The 15,765-nt window shown below is 33.6% G+C and overlaps 1 protein-coding gene across 19 annotated transcripts in view; it reads left to right on the top strand.

Moving 5' to 3' along the window:
• The window catches only part of MAP2 (microtubule associated protein 2), a 283,468-nt gene that overhangs the window by 252,100 nt on the left and 15,603 nt on the right, over positions 1 to 15,765 (top strand). For 10 of the 19 annotated variants that reach the window (XM_059928600.1, XM_059928581.1, XM_059928587.1 and 7 more), the window contains 4 exons: positions 875 to 936; positions 4,382 to 4,552; positions 5,493 to 5,640; positions 9,982 to 10,322. In XM_059928600.1, coding sequence (XP_059784583.1) covers positions 875 to 936; positions 4,382 to 4,552; positions 5,493 to 5,640; positions 9,982 to 10,322 — 722 coding nt within the window. The remainder of the gene's footprint in view (positions 1 to 874; positions 937 to 4,381; positions 4,553 to 5,492; positions 5,641 to 9,981; positions 10,323 to 15,765) is intronic. The other 9 variants (XM_059928588.1, XM_059928589.1, XM_059928595.1 and 6 more) reach the window with 3 other exon arrangements.

Here is a 15,765-nt window from a genome sequence, read left to right on the forward strand (position 1 = left end):
AAGTAAACACACAAGTTTATGCCTTTTATTTTTTAGCCCAATTGTTAAATAGGGACAGTTTCCCCAAACACAAAGGGTTGTGTTCAATCATGAAAGATATTTAAGTCAAGTCAGGTAAGTCATCAGCAGAAATTATGCTAGAGATGATGGAGTTTAAAATTGAAACCAGAAGTATAAAACAGCAGCAAGAGAAACAACAGTAACAGATGTGGTAATAATTTCATACAGGAAGTGCATGTGTAGAACATGGTCTATTTTACTGAACTTAAAATTCCTCTCATGTTTTCTCTTCTTGACAAGCCATTTTTCTTCCCTTCCCTTCTCATGTGGTCCGTTTCACGTCAAACAAGTGTGTCATTCATATTGTGAAATGAAGGGGTGCAGAGGGAAAGGGGTTGGCAGACCATGACAGTTTAAAATATAAAATGCAGAAATATCTGTAGATATGACAGTGGCTACATAAAGAAGTTTGGGGAATCTCCGTGAATATTCTTATGTGATGCCCACCCTAGAAACCAATCACTCCCCTTTTCCTTAAATTCTGCAGCATTCGGATTACTGTCCTATGATTTCCATTCTGAAGGATCAATAGTAATTTAAGGGTACATTGGTAACAGAAAATTACTTGGTGTGCTTACCTGTGCTTTGGTAAACACTGGGTTATAGTAATTAGCACACTCTATAGTGGGAGCCACAGGCTATAATGTTCTTATTATTTGGGTTTCTTCAGTTACTGAATTTGAGTCTCAATATAAACAAAATTCGCTTTGCATTAGTCTGTTGCCACAACTGAATATCCAGAAGGCATTAAAAATGCATTTACGTGGTCTTTAGCCACTAAGTGTGGGGTTGTTTTTGTCTCCTCTTTCAACAGCAGCAGGTGCTGAATCAGCTCAGGCTCCCAGTGTATTTAAACAGGCAAAGGACAAAGTGTCTGTGAGTAAAATAACTTTTTCCTTGTTCTTCATTCAACATTCCCTTTGGTATTAGTGGCAATGTTTTAATAATTTTAGATAAAATTTAGACTTTAGATGTTTACTCTTTTAAAACATTTTAGATCATTCACTCACCCAGATTGATTCTCGATGGCATTCAAGCATGTCCGAATGTCTTCTGGAATGTGATGGTAGCTGGTGAGGGCAGAGCTGGGATTTAGGCTGCCTCTTTGTTAGTAAGACAAAAACATGTGAAACACCATAATGATCTGGCAAAAGCGGGGGAGCCCAATTTATTTACTTTTCATAGAATCAAGATAGACCATTATAATCAACACTAAACTGTATTTTACAACACATTTTCATTGTTGTTTTACAAAATCAGAATATGAGAAAATTAATGTAGATGAGAAAAATAAGTAAAAATATATTATCTCCTTATCTAAAGATAACTGCAGTTACCATTTTGACATAAAATCTTAAATTTTTTTACACATTTATAGGTTTAATAACACAGATGGAAACACCACATATCGGTTTTTTAATTAAACAATAAACAGATTTCCATGTCATTAAACATGCTTGTACATCATTTTAATGACTACATAATATTGCATTTTATATTTTTACAGTGATGTACTTAATCAATTTCCCATTACTTAACATTCAAACTAGTTTTCTGTTATTTTAGCAGTATTACTGTAGAAATTTTTTTGGCTACATCTATGAATGTATCCATATGCACTTCCTTAGGATAATTTTCTAGTAGCAAAATCATTGTTTCAAAAAGAAAGTCCGCATTTAAACTTTTTGCTGCATATTGTCAAATAGCCCTCCAGAAAGGTTCTACAGCTTATATGTCCTCCAGCTGTATATGAACATGCTTATATTCGTTATTACTAGATATTTCTATACTTTTTCTATATTTACCAAGCTATGGAGATGAAATATTTTGTTGTTTTAATTTGGTTGTATTAATGATGTTTAGCTTCTTCTATGTTTATAAATCTTTTATATTTCTTATTTTGCAAATTTTATTTTTATATTATTAATCATGTTTTTTAAACTTTAAAAAGACCAAAACCAACACAAAGTATTTTACTTCCTTCTCATTGAAAAAAAAAAAGTTAGAAGACTTCTCATGGAATCCTAAAATTACAACAAATAATTTGAGTGATGATAATTAGTCATGTATCACAGTGTTCTGGGTCTTAGCCATCATGTATGATATGTAAATCACAATTCTTTGTTTAGCTTTCTAAAAACTAAGAAAATTTTAGACTTCTCTTTATTTATTGTGAAAAATAGGAATTCATTTTCAATGACAGCCAAACCTTTTATATCATGTTGAAGCCAAGGGACTTTATGTTGATTAAAAAATATATGTATATTTGATATTATATAAATGTTTTCAGACATATTCCTGAACTTATGGCAAGCAATAGAATCCATTTATTGCTTTGGTAATTTTAGTCCTTATTTTGACCACACTGCTATTTCAAGATTTGTATCTCTTTACCTTCTGTTTCTGATGGGGAACTAGTGGGTTGTGTTGGTTAAGAGCAGGGCCATGAAACAGGCCAGATCCAAGTTTTGAACGTTTATTAACTATATGGTCTTTTTCTTCCTGTGTCTTAATTTTCCAAAAATAAGGGGAGGAGTAAAAATTCCTATATCATAAGTGAGTTGTAAACACTAAGTACAGTAATTTTATGAAATAGTACATTCTATAGTGCTTAGAACATAGTATTTATTCAATAAACAGCAATAGTTATTATTATTATTATTATTATTATTATTATTTTAAAAGTGGAAGTCTTTAGGAGCAGATACAGAAAGTAAGTCTGAGCTTTCTCTCTGAGCAGATACAGAAAGTAAGTCTGGGCTTTCTCTTGGTAGGAAAATAATTTTTAAGATTACATTGTTTGCAAAATGTTTCAGAAATTTTCAAGTCCGTTGGTCTTCAAGTAACTCAACAAGAATCAGCATTCAATGCTTACACTTGGACAGAGACCATATACATCTGACACAAAAACTAACTTTTTTTCCTTGTAAATGCCCATCTCATCCTTCTGAAGAAGAGAAATTAGACCACCATTCTTTCTAATTTTCTCATTTAAAATCCTCCTTTTTCCTTGTAACCTCATCCTCTTCCTATGTTTCCTAAAACCTCAGGATTAACTCAGTACATCCATCAGAACAGTTCTCTCTGATTTTTCAATTGATCTTTATTGTGAACCTAACCTATAATCTTTCATTTCATTTGAGTTTGTTTGTTCATTTTATTTTGTTTTTGTTTTTAGCAGGAGATTAGTAGATGTCTTTCATAATTTGAGGCAATCCAATTACTCCATTTTTCTTTCCTATTCCACACTTTTGAAATTCACTAATTTGTGGGTAGCATCAGTCAAAAAAGAATGACTTGTGCTGACCCAGTTATACTTCCCACTCAGGGTGCTGGGTCTGTAAAACAAGAAGTGATTCGTGCAATCTGTGAATACTTATGCCTCTTTGAAGTGTCTATGGAGGTTACAACTTGAGATAAAAATCTTAGTTTCAACTGCTATTTTTGTATCGGCTAAATCGTATTAATTATTTAAAGATAAAAATCTCCTCGGCTTTGTCATACTTGTCTGTAGTTTTAACAGTCTCCCCTGAGACATGTGGCATGCCAGCATAACTTTCTCCAAAAGCTGTATATATATGTCCAACCCACTTACACTTGCTCTTGCCGACAGTCTTCCCAGGGATTATCAATACCTGTGAAATAAGTCTTGTGATTTTTATGGGCAATCTAGTCAGTGTTGACTTTCACTTTTAGAATTTATAACACATCATACAAACTGTGGTCTCTGCATAAAAATGTTATTAATTCTATGGTATAACTTGGTCCCTGGTATGCATTTGACTCATAAAATGAACTCATTATATATAAAATCTGCAATTTTCTGATGAAATCAGTGTAGATAATCTGAAAATGCATTTTTCTCAACTTAAAAAAAGAACTACTTTCCATTATTAGGCCTTAAATATACTTTGTTCTAAAGTTCTTGAAATGTGATCAAAATGTTGATTATATATACCATTTAAGGGCTGTGTTTATTAAAGGAACAATTCCAACAGACTCTCAAGATATTTTCCAAATATGGTATCATTATAAGGTTTATGGCTTAATCAGAGACCTTATACATAGAATTTATAAATAAAATTTTAATCTATATTCTCATTATATATGTATTCTTAAGTTAGTTAAAAAGATGTGTTCAGTGAAAATCTCTTGTTCTCACATAATATACATCTCTATCACTGATTATAACCATTTATCATGTGTTCTTATTAAAAGCAGACATTTAATTTCTTATATGTTTACATGTTTTTTTTTAATTTTCCTTTTACTTCATAGTTTGGTTTATTTTGTGCTTTTGTTTGTTTTCTTTCATGGCTAGAATTCTACCTTGTCAAAGATTCCTGCCTTACAGGGTAGCACAAAGTCCCCACGATGCAGCTCAGCCTGCCCTAGTACGACTAAAAGGGCTACATTTTCTGACAGTTTATTCATACAGCCCACCTCAGCGGGCTCCACAGACCGTTTACCATACTCAGAATCAGGGAACAAGGTAAGGCAGCAAGCCAATCAAAGGTGCAGAAAGGAACATAATTTGGGAGAAGGACACAATTCAGTAAATGTATGAAAGCAAAGACTTTCAGTTCTGAAGTGTTTGACATATAAACAATAGACCTTATTAAAAACAAGTACAAATTAAGTGTTTCAATAGTTATAACTAGTCTAATCATTAAAAAATAGATGTCTTTTTGTAAGATATGCAATGCATAATTTATTTATTATTTATTTGATATTTAATAAAATTTCAAATACAAAAATATATATATGATGTTACATATGGCATATTATATATAATATTGTACCAAAATATATTATATATAATATAATAGTTTGGGCTCAGTGTCAGACACATCAAGATTTAATACTAACTCTGCTACCTCTCAACTCAGTGATTTTTGAAAAAATTACATAAACTGATGAAAGCTGTTTCCTCAGCTCTAAAATGCATATAACATTTTTTGTAAAAATTAAATCATAAATGGATGTAAAGTGCTTAGCACTCCTGTCACGTAAGTGCACAGTATATGGTGGTGATCATTGCTAAATACTGCTCATGCAGTGCCCTTCTGCCGGTCCTTTCTGATTAATACATTATCATGCTGATGAAGACTTCTCAGTTAAAATTATTAATTACCTGGAGACTACTTGAGCACATTATTTTTATCCATGTTATCATTTAGAATTTGAATTTCACCATCGATTTTTAGCACTAAGTCCAAAATAATATATTTTTATAAAACCTCTAGGCAAATCTGAATTCTTTCTAAGTTTTGAAGCAGAAATGCTTATAAGTATATAAAAGTCAGTAGTGTGGGTTAAAAGAAATTCATCTATCAGCACAGGAGGAAAATTAGCCAGAGCAATGTAATTACTTTGTATAATTAAAACGAAGATTCACAGGAACCCAACGTCGTTTTATTTTCCCCAATCAGGATGGAGTAACCAAGAGCCCAGAAAAGCGCTCTTCTCTGCCGAGACCGTCCTCCATTCTCCCTCCTCGCCGAGGCGTATCAGGAGACAGAGATGAGAACTCCTTCTCTCTCAACAGTTCTATCTCCTCTTCTGCACGGCGGACCACTAGTAGGTTTATTTTGCTTTGGCTTCGCTTTCATTCATTTTTTAAAAATCCCTTAAGTGGAGTAGCTTATAATGTACTTATATTTTACATTTGCAAATAAAATATGCATTAAAATCAGATTATATTTGCCCTAAGAATCAGAGATCCAGACTCTCAATGGGTCCAAAACAATTATTTGAGTCAAAACAACTGATGGAGGAAATGAGTACATACTACCTCATTATCCATTAAATAGGATTGAAATAAAGTCGTTTTCAGAATATATTTTCTCTCTTCAAGTTTAAAGTAAAAAAGAAAATTCGAAAGAACTAATTAGTAGAGAAAACCGATAGTCAGGGTTTTTTTTTTTTGGCCACACCACACGGTGTACCGAACTTCCCCGACCAGGGGTGGAACCCGTGCCCTCTGCAGTGGAAGCTCTGAGTCTTAACCACTGGACCACCAGGGAAGTCCAGGGACTTTTTAAATATAAAAGCTTAACTTTTATTAGAATTCCAAGTCCTAAAATCTCACTAGAAAATCAACAATCAAAATTAAGGATCCTGCTCAATTTGGTAAGAATTTGCATTCCAGTGAGGCTGTAAACATAGCATGTTCTGTGCAATAGCTTCAATTTCTTTTGATTTCATAATGTAATGGTCAGCAATTATCACAGTTTATGTAAAGAATATAAAAATTTCCAATCATTACCCACTTATGTGCCGTGTTGCTACCAAGACTATCTAGTAGTTTAAATTATTTTCATAAACATGTTTCTGTTACCACAAAAATACTACCATTTATTAATCACATATATGTGCTAAAATCTTAAGACACATTTTTCAGTCAGTTTAATTAACAATGCTGATGGTTAGGTATTAATAACCTCATTAAATCTACTGATGAGAAAACTGACCTTTTAAAGACAGTAACTTGTTCAATACTACACAGCTAGTAAATGGTTGAATTTGGTTTTCAGCCCACTGATAAGTTCACAACCTATCCTCTAAATGTCTTCTCTGTATTTATTTAGAAGAAATAGTATTAGGGAACTGTTCTGTAGAATCACTTGGAGAATAGTATCCCTGTCATTTAAAAACTATTACAAAATGGTGGAAACATTTGGAGAATAGCATCTCTGTCATTTAAAATCCATTACAAAGGTGTTGGAAATTGCTACTACTAACACATTATAGTTGATTTCACCACTTATTTTCTAAGTATTTAATAATAATTGCCCCACTTCAAATGTGACTATTTTGTATGACACTTAAACAGTGTTTTTTGCCTACAGTGAAAGTGTTTATTATAATTAAAGCCATTGTGTCCCACACCGTTTGGATTCATGAAGCATTAACATCCTTTGAAATACATGCTAGGAACACTTTGAAATCACTAAAACTCTTTTTCACCTTAACGCATGTAAAGTATGCAAATGAACTAGCAAAGAAGATGTTTAAGAGTAATCTCCAGAGAAGAGAATTTAACTCCAAATACCTGGAGTTGGAATTGGGCATCAGCAATTACCCCAGGGATGTTGACCCAACACAAAGGCACCGAGTGCTTCCCAAAGGCACACCTTGAATTATGCTTGTATGTGTTGCTGTGGAAGCAAAATGACATTTTCTTACATAAATCCACATCTTTGAGCCACTGTACTCTGCCTTTTAAAATGTATCTGTATACAAATTGCTTTTTATGTTCTGAGCCAATTCTATTTTGACTTTTTACCTTTACTTATGCTCATAAGCATACAGCATTATATTATTTGGTAATGAACGTAACGGATACTCTGATAATCTGGGACATAGGGTCTATTTTAGCTCTACATAGCAATAGCTAAAAGGCATAGCAATTAGCAGAACAAGCAGTTTGCCTCCTCCCATTTGCCTATCATCTCCTTAACTGCGCACAGGAATATTCTAGCATTTTGTACAGCTATTGAAAAGATTTGAAAGAAAGTGCTATGCAGGAAGTTCATTCAGCCCAAGAGGAGGGAAAGACATTGTCATTGAAGAGTTGACAAGATAGATAAGAACATAGTGTCATAGAGTAACTCATAAATATTTTTTAAATCATTTTAGTAATTTAGATTTAATCTTTTCTATTTCAGAACTAATAAGAAACACAAACAAAAATTTGTCATTTTTGATGACTAGAACATAATTTATTACAATAAAAATTGATCATATCTATTGAACAGCAGCATTAAGAGCTTCTTAATACTTGTGTTTTTTTCTCATTTTCCAGATATAACACAGAACCTTCCTCCTTTACTTTTTCAAAACTTAAAGCCATTTTCTAGGGGTGTAGAAATAACTCTTACTTTTACACAAATGTTTCTTTTAGTAAATATTGTTATGCACATCCAGATTATTGCTTTAACTCAGTCTTCATGAAGTGAAAAATACCTCAGCACACTTGGATATATTCTGAATCAAATTCATACCATTAAAAAAAAATATGTTGAGCTCCTGCTGTGTTCAGGCCCCATAAAAGACACCAGTGTTAGGTAGAGCAGCAAATAATACAGAGATGATCCCTCTCCCCAAAAGACCTGAGCTATTTAAAAGTGATGACGTGATGGAGAATACATTTGAGGAAGAAATAAGTTTCTGAAGAGATTTTTCAGGACATAGTGACTGACTCAAACCAACATCAAAACCTTGCCATAAACAAATGTTATAGCCAGGAATCTACAAAAAGACAAGTTGAATGTGATTGTATTATCCTGGTCTTGAAATGTCATATTTGTGGAAAGCAATAAAAATCACTAATTTATCACTTTACTCTTCTCAGATCCCATTTCATATTGCCAGTTGAATAGTCTACCCATGTCTTGCCCTTCTACTAAAAGACCAAAAGGACACAGGGCAGCTTTGCCTTGATACGTGAAAACTGTTCACTGAGAGAGGAAGTAAAATTATTCTGGTTATCCAGGAGACAGAGTCTAGACCAATGGGTAGATTTACTTTGTCTGCAGACTACAATTATCTCAGAAGCGCTCTTGAGCTCACTCCTTGTAAATATTTAAGCAAAGATTAATTGTCTTCTTTCTCAGGAAGAACTTTCTGCACTGATGATGAATTACATCAGATGACTCTACGATCCCTTTTACTTCATTGATTTTAAAATTAATGAGTTATATCTTTATCCTCTACAAAATTTCCAGAAGATTCATTGATTTTACAAAGTTACATACTCAGTAGTAAAAAATAAAAATCATGCCCTTCTATAAAATATTTTAAAAAGTGAAAGAATTTGTATAATAAATGTAAACAATGTAAATCAGTGTTCTATTATTGGAATCAATGTATTATTTTAGACAAAAGATTTTTAGAGTTAAGAGAAAGTTCAACAAATATTAAGAAGCTAAATATCATATCTGGCTTAGCATTTAGTATCACCTGGGTAAATGAACCTCAATGTCCTTACTGTTAAATTAGACATAATAAGAGCTGCCTCTACTGCGTGTGTGTATGTTTGGTTATCAAATGTTCGGTATTCACAAAAGTGCTTTGAAATCTGTTAAGGTGTATACTGATTTATATCATTATTCTTTCAAAAAAGCATTTGAAATGGCATTTAACCCCACATTAAAAAAATAATGTGAGAAACATAGCATAGGAAAATGAGGGGAAATGAGTTAAATGATAAAATGAGGTTAACATCAAGTTGAGGCAAAGAAATACACCTCACAATATCTTTATTATTAATAGACAGTGAAGGATTATTGATTTGACTCCAAACTGCAAACTAGTAATGAAAGTATGGGAGAAAACAGAATCTGGTACAAGATTCACTGTGAATAAATTTTTATAACATCCCACTTTTCTAAGGAGAGAAGTAGATTTTTTTTTTATTTAGAATTAAATAATTTTCTATGCAGGCCAAAAGCATGTGATCTAAATATACAATTTTATGTTGTGTATCCACCTGGATCTCGGAATAAACTTACTACACAAAAGAACGAGTGGTCTGCATGTCATTCAAGGACTCTTCAGTAAATATGAGCCCACAAAGAACGTTAAGTGCAGACTCCTTTTCCAACTAAAGGCAGATCCATATGCCTAAATGATCACACAAGAAGAAGATACTTTTGACACATTCATAATGAGAATTAAGAATAAATCAGGAAAACCCAAGTATTATCTTCACATTGATAGAATCAAAAGAATGTCACCAGTTTATGGGCCTAAAAATAGGAGGTTCTCACCTTTTCAAGCATTGTTGTAATTCATAAATATTCTAAATCCTTTAGAAATGTAATGAATTATGAGTTCTAACAATGGATGGGAAGAGGGGTGTCTCCAGGAGAACTTTCTGACACTGTGGTTTGGGTTCTGTTTTGTTTGTTAATATAGGGTCAGAGCCAATTCGCAGAGCAGGAAAAAGTGGCACTTCAACACCCACTACTCCCGGATCAACCGCCATCACTCCTGGCACCCCACCAAGCTATTCTTCACGCACACCAGGCACTCCTGGAACCCCTAGCTACCCCAGGACCCCTCACACACCAGGAACCCCCAAGTCTGCCATCTTGGTGCCCAGTGAGAAGAAAGTTGCCATTATACGTACGCCTCCAAAATCTCCTGCTACTCCCAAGCAACTTCGGCTTATCAACCAACCACTGCCAGACCTGAAGAATGTCAAATCCAAAATTGGATCAACAGACAACATCAAATACCAGCCTAAAGGGGGGCAGGTAAGAATCACGGGAACACACGTATTTGCTGCCAAAGTAAAATCCCGTTACTTATTATGTTGCCATCCTCATATTATAGTCTAATGGTTCTTAAAACAAAAGGGAGATGGAGGTTTTAAAGCGTTACAGGTTATGATTTATTGCTGAGAGTATGGATCCTATCTGAGAAAGGTACCTTATGAAATATGATGGAAATCATATGGCATGTCCATTCCTTGTGGTTATTACTAGATAAAAATTGATTTAAACATATAAGAGAATCTTTTAGTTGACTACCTAACAGATCTTTTCTAAATGTATCTCTGTTGCCTTGTGGATTTTAACTTAAGAGATTAAAGTTACATTTCTGATATGAATTTGAGTGATCTATTTTAGATCCTGACTGTGAGTTCCTTTGACCATCTTTTAGTAATTCCACTTTTATCTCCTTCCTTCTCCCCAGGGATTTCCTATGACATCTTCTACCATTTTCCCATGTTCATTCCAAATCAGAGCATGGTTCCCCAAGTTTCTTCTCTGGCTGCTATTGCCTAAACATTGCAAAGGGCAAATATTCATGTTGATAATTAATAGACAGTTCTATATGGTTCTATTGGAAAATCTATTTCAGATTAATTGTATTGAATAGGGTTCTTAGTAAAATTCTACCTACTAACTCTTAACTTCAGCTTCAGAGCAAACATTCACATTTTTTTCCAACCAGAGGGCTTTGAGTTCTACCTTAACCTGAACCTTGCTTTTACACTATGTGTTTGGACAAAGCAATTAGCCTGGAAGGAGGTAATACAAATATCATTTAATATTTCCCTTGTGATATTGATATACCCATAGTTTGACTTTTATTGTCAATGAAGAGATAAAACACCCATCCGTTAGTGAAAGAAGAGAGAAAGCAATAATTTCCTTTATACATTAGCAAACTTGTAATGCCCTTTCAATATACCAAAAAAGCTTTTCTTTTTAACCTCAATATTATTTTCTTCCACTCTTTTTCTTATCTCTTATATTCCCTGCCACTGATTTCTGGTATCCCTCTCTCATGCCAAAGAAAATGTATTTTCAGCAGGTTTAGAAGAAATGTCTTGCCAAAACGTGAGGCTGTCGAAGACTCCTAACTCAGTGTTGAAACAAAAATTTAATATTGCATCTTCCCTTAGCAACAGACTTCTTTGCTTTCTCATTGTGATTCTGTTCAAGAAAGTCCAAAGAGTTAAGCAAAAATCAACCAAAGAAGGGACGAAGGACTCAGTATGCCATTTTCAGAACAACTATAACATTCTATAATAATATAGTCACAGAAAGATGCTTTTTCATAGAAAAATGTTATTAAAATATGAGCTAGAAGAAACCCTTTTTAAGCATAAAACAAAAATAGTTCTACCAAGTTTAAGCCTGTAATTCGAAAAATCTCATACTCTTGCCTTTATCATAGTTTTGCACATCCAAGAGAAGGAAATATTTTGAGCCTTTTGGAAATATCCAAATGTCATATTATTTTTATATTTATACATAAATAATTGAAAAGAGTAAGTTGAATAAAATAAATTTAGTACCAATTTGCAAGTTTATTATTTTAGCTCTTTTGAGCTACCCCCTAAAATAGAGTAATTATCATGTGTATTTAAAATCAATTCTCTTTTTATAAATATCCCAGTGTCCTGGTATTCTCCTTAACTAAATACGAGGTTTACTTGCTTATCTTCTGGAAAATATTGATGCTTAAAAGAACCTGTTTCTTCTTAGAATCACAAGGGAATATTAAGTACCTCAAAGATATTTTATTGAAACTAAAAAGAAAATCTAATAAAAAGGGAATAATTATTGATATAATTTGACAATAAATGATTTTATTCAAAGGACTTTCCAAGACAGACAAACAGTTGTTTTGGCCTCAGCTTTGCTAGAATCATTAAGTTAAACGAAGCCCAAAATATGAAGACTTATTTATTTTCTCTTTCTACTTCATTATGATATCTGGCTGTGAATATTTCTATGTCTAATTTTAATTGACTTCTACTATATTTGTTAATTGATAAAATTGATATAAAGATGTCTCACTCGTTTGAGCTGAACTAATGCTGCCCTAGAGATTATGGTAATTAAGGGTTAGTAAAGACATATGACACAAAAAAATTAGAGAAGGAACAAAAATAGCCTCAAATCATCATGTCATTTGAAGAAAATCTCTTGTTCCATGAGGCAAGTAGTAACCTGATGCAAAATTATCCTATTGCATCTTCAGATGACTTGGAAAAATCTACAACAGTGGAGATATAAAGTGACTTTTGTTGGAGAAGCAGGAGGTATTTCCTCTCCAAGATAAGAAATAGATGGAGGGAACATACTTGCCTTCTATTTTGTGATAGATGTCATCAATGCATTTAAATTGGAAAGGAAAATGAATTGGGAAATTGAGATGCACTACAGTTGAACTGTTTTTGTAGGAAAAGTATTTCACTCAACACTTTAACACTATCCCCCTAAAAGCCTCCTTATAGTATATGATCTTCTCAAATACAGGGAGTGAGGAAAGGGTCTTTTTCTGTACATGTTAAACTAGGAATTTTGATTGGGTTTTAAAGGTTCAACTTTATAAAATGACTAAGAGAAATTTTTATGTTAAAGCTTCTTAGAAATTGTCAAGATGATATGCTAAAGACCCTTGTTATCTGACAGAGAATCCATAAATGCACCCTGTTGGGGAAATTGAAACCAGTGGCATGTTGTCCCCAGTAGTAATTGCATATACTAGGACATTTGAATGGACAGTGACCAACCCAGAATCACTGAAGAGGACCAAGACAATATTGATACCTTCTGTAGGAGCCCAGTTTTGTAACAGACATATGTCATCTATAGTTATTGAGAAAAAAAGTCACACAACTCTTATTGGTGAAGATGGGAGTAAATTGGTAGATATAACCTTAATTTAATTAATTCAAACCATCTGCACAGACTCTATTGTCATAATATTCAGAGTGGTTTAATTGTATGTAAATAATTTAATTTTAGAAGCTGTATTATTGTTGTTTTAAAGTTTGTGCAATCGCTAATATTAGGGAGAGGAAATGTATAATGAAAGATATAGTGTCTTAGGAATTCAACAACTTTCCAAGCTGGGAAGCTTTATTATTTGCCCCAGTTTGAACATTTATTGCTCTTCCATGTGTATAAGTTTTGTGCTTATGGCTATTATTTCTTCTGTTGAAGTCCAATTTTCTATTGGCAAAGAGGCTTAGCTCAGGGCTCAGTTCAGTGAGGCAAAATCAATGCCTAATGGAATAGATAAGCTAGCTGAAGATATGAGGAGCTTTACAAAAAGCAATAAAGTTAATCTTTTCAGCTAAAATATAAATTCATTCTACTGTAAAAAACATATGCAATCTCAGATTCACTATAGATAGTAAGCTTGGTTGATTTAACTCAAGGCATAGGTAAAGCTATCTTATTAAGTGTATTAATTTAAAACTGTCTCAATGTACCTAGCTCCCTAATCTACATTAAATCTAAAGCTAAATTTTAGAATAATAGTGTTAGCTTTTTAAGGACTTGGCTGCTTGATTTAAACAAAGATAAGAAAATAAACAGTTTCTCTAAATGTGTGGCATAAAAAATTTAAGCGACAACTCAATGAATGGTACTTTTTCTATCTGTGGATCAGATTTTTTTTATAGGCACTTTGATTTATATGGAATACTCCTACATGTTTTGACAGGTTTCTTGTTTTTTCTCCATCAGCTTTATGAAGATCAGTATACAAAGCACCTTGTGATAGTTGAAAGTTACTAATGAGGTGGTTTCACAAATCAGAACTAAGAGTTTTCTTTTCATCTCCCTTTCCTTCATTCCATATCCTGGCCATCTTTAAGTGCTAATGATTTTGTGCCCCAAACAGCACTTATTCTACCCATTTCTTTCAGTCCACTCTCCACCACCCTAGCACAGGATATGTTATCTCTTGTTGATATCACTGCAATAGTTGTTAACTAGTCTCCCTTCATCTGTTCTTTTCTCTTTTTTTTTAAATTTTTCTTTTATATTGGAGTATAGTTGATTTACAATGTTGTCTTAGTAGCAGGTGTACAGCAAAGTGATTCAGTTATACATATACATATATCCATTTTTTTCAGGTTCTTTTCCCATATAGGTTATTACAGAATATTGAGTAGAATATTTCTGTTCTTTTCTCTATCTGATATACTCTCGATACTGTAGCCAGGGCTTCTCACCATATTTATACATTCCATTGTATAATTGATTATTTAATGTCTATCTTGTCTCACCTACTAGACTGTAAGCTCCATAAAATCAGGGATGAGGTCTATTTTGTCCTCAGCGTTCAGTATATGGTAGGTATTTGGCATATTTGTTGAGTGAAAGTTGAATGAATGTAGTATACTATATGCATCGAGAGATGCATTCTTTCTAGTGACTTGTTGAATGAGTGTGACTGCCTAAAGCTGTTACAGTTATTACCCAAAGAAACACCCCACGCCGGGACCACAGTGAATTTTGGCTGAGAGAATACTGGATCAGAATGTAAGAGCTGAGTTCTTGGTCCAGCATTTTTGCTAAATTATTGTGTGACCTTAGATACTGACCTCTCTAGTCCTCGACTTTTTTTTTTTTATAGTTTATTATTATTTTCTTTAATTATTTATTTATTTATTTTTGGCTGCGTTGGGTCTTCGTTGCTGTGCACGGGCTTTCTCTAGTTGCAGTGCACAGGCTTCTCATTGCGGTGGCTTCTCTTGTCGTGGAGCACGGGCTCTAGGCGCGCGGGCTTCAGTAGTTGTGGCTCGCGGACTCTAGAGCACACGCAGGCTCAGTAATTGTGGTGCACGGGCTTAGTTGCACCACGGCATGTGGGATCTTCCCAGACCGGGGCTCGAACCCGTGTCCCCTGCATTGGCAGGCGGATTCTTAACCACTGCGCCACCAGGGAAGCCCTTGACTTTCTTATTTGTGAGATAGAAGCAACAAAATAATACTTGTTTCTGTATATAGCACCACCTCATTTAAATAGACTATGTGGATACTTTAAGCTCTCAGATCCATGGTTCTACAGTGTTTTTGCATTGCAGCTCATCAAAAAACATTCATTTAGGTACTCTAATAGACTCCATAAATATTTGTGCCACAAAGGGCAAGCTGAAGTTGAGTGAAAAAGCAGTGTTTCTGAAATAGGAGTGTAATTGAGGAAGGGGGAGCAATGGGAAAGAGGAAGGAGAGAATGAAATGTGTGAAATGGAGAGTGGAATCTTTTATATATTGTCTTATAAAGTTTTAGGCATTATCCTGAGACTTTTTTGGCCTTTCACATGCTAACTTGAATGAGTTGCTTTCAATTTTATATTCAAATGAAAAAATGGAATTAATTCTGGAGGCAACTGATAAGTTATAGTAAAACAGGATTTTTTTCTCATTATATAAAATTATGATG

Source organism: Balaenoptera ricei, chromosome 7 (genome assembly GCF_028023285.1).
Source record: "Balaenoptera ricei isolate mBalRic1 chromosome 7, mBalRic1.hap2, whole genome shotgun sequence".
Classification (NCBI taxonomy): Eukaryota; Metazoa; Chordata; class Mammalia; order Artiodactyla; family Balaenopteridae; genus Balaenoptera; species Balaenoptera ricei.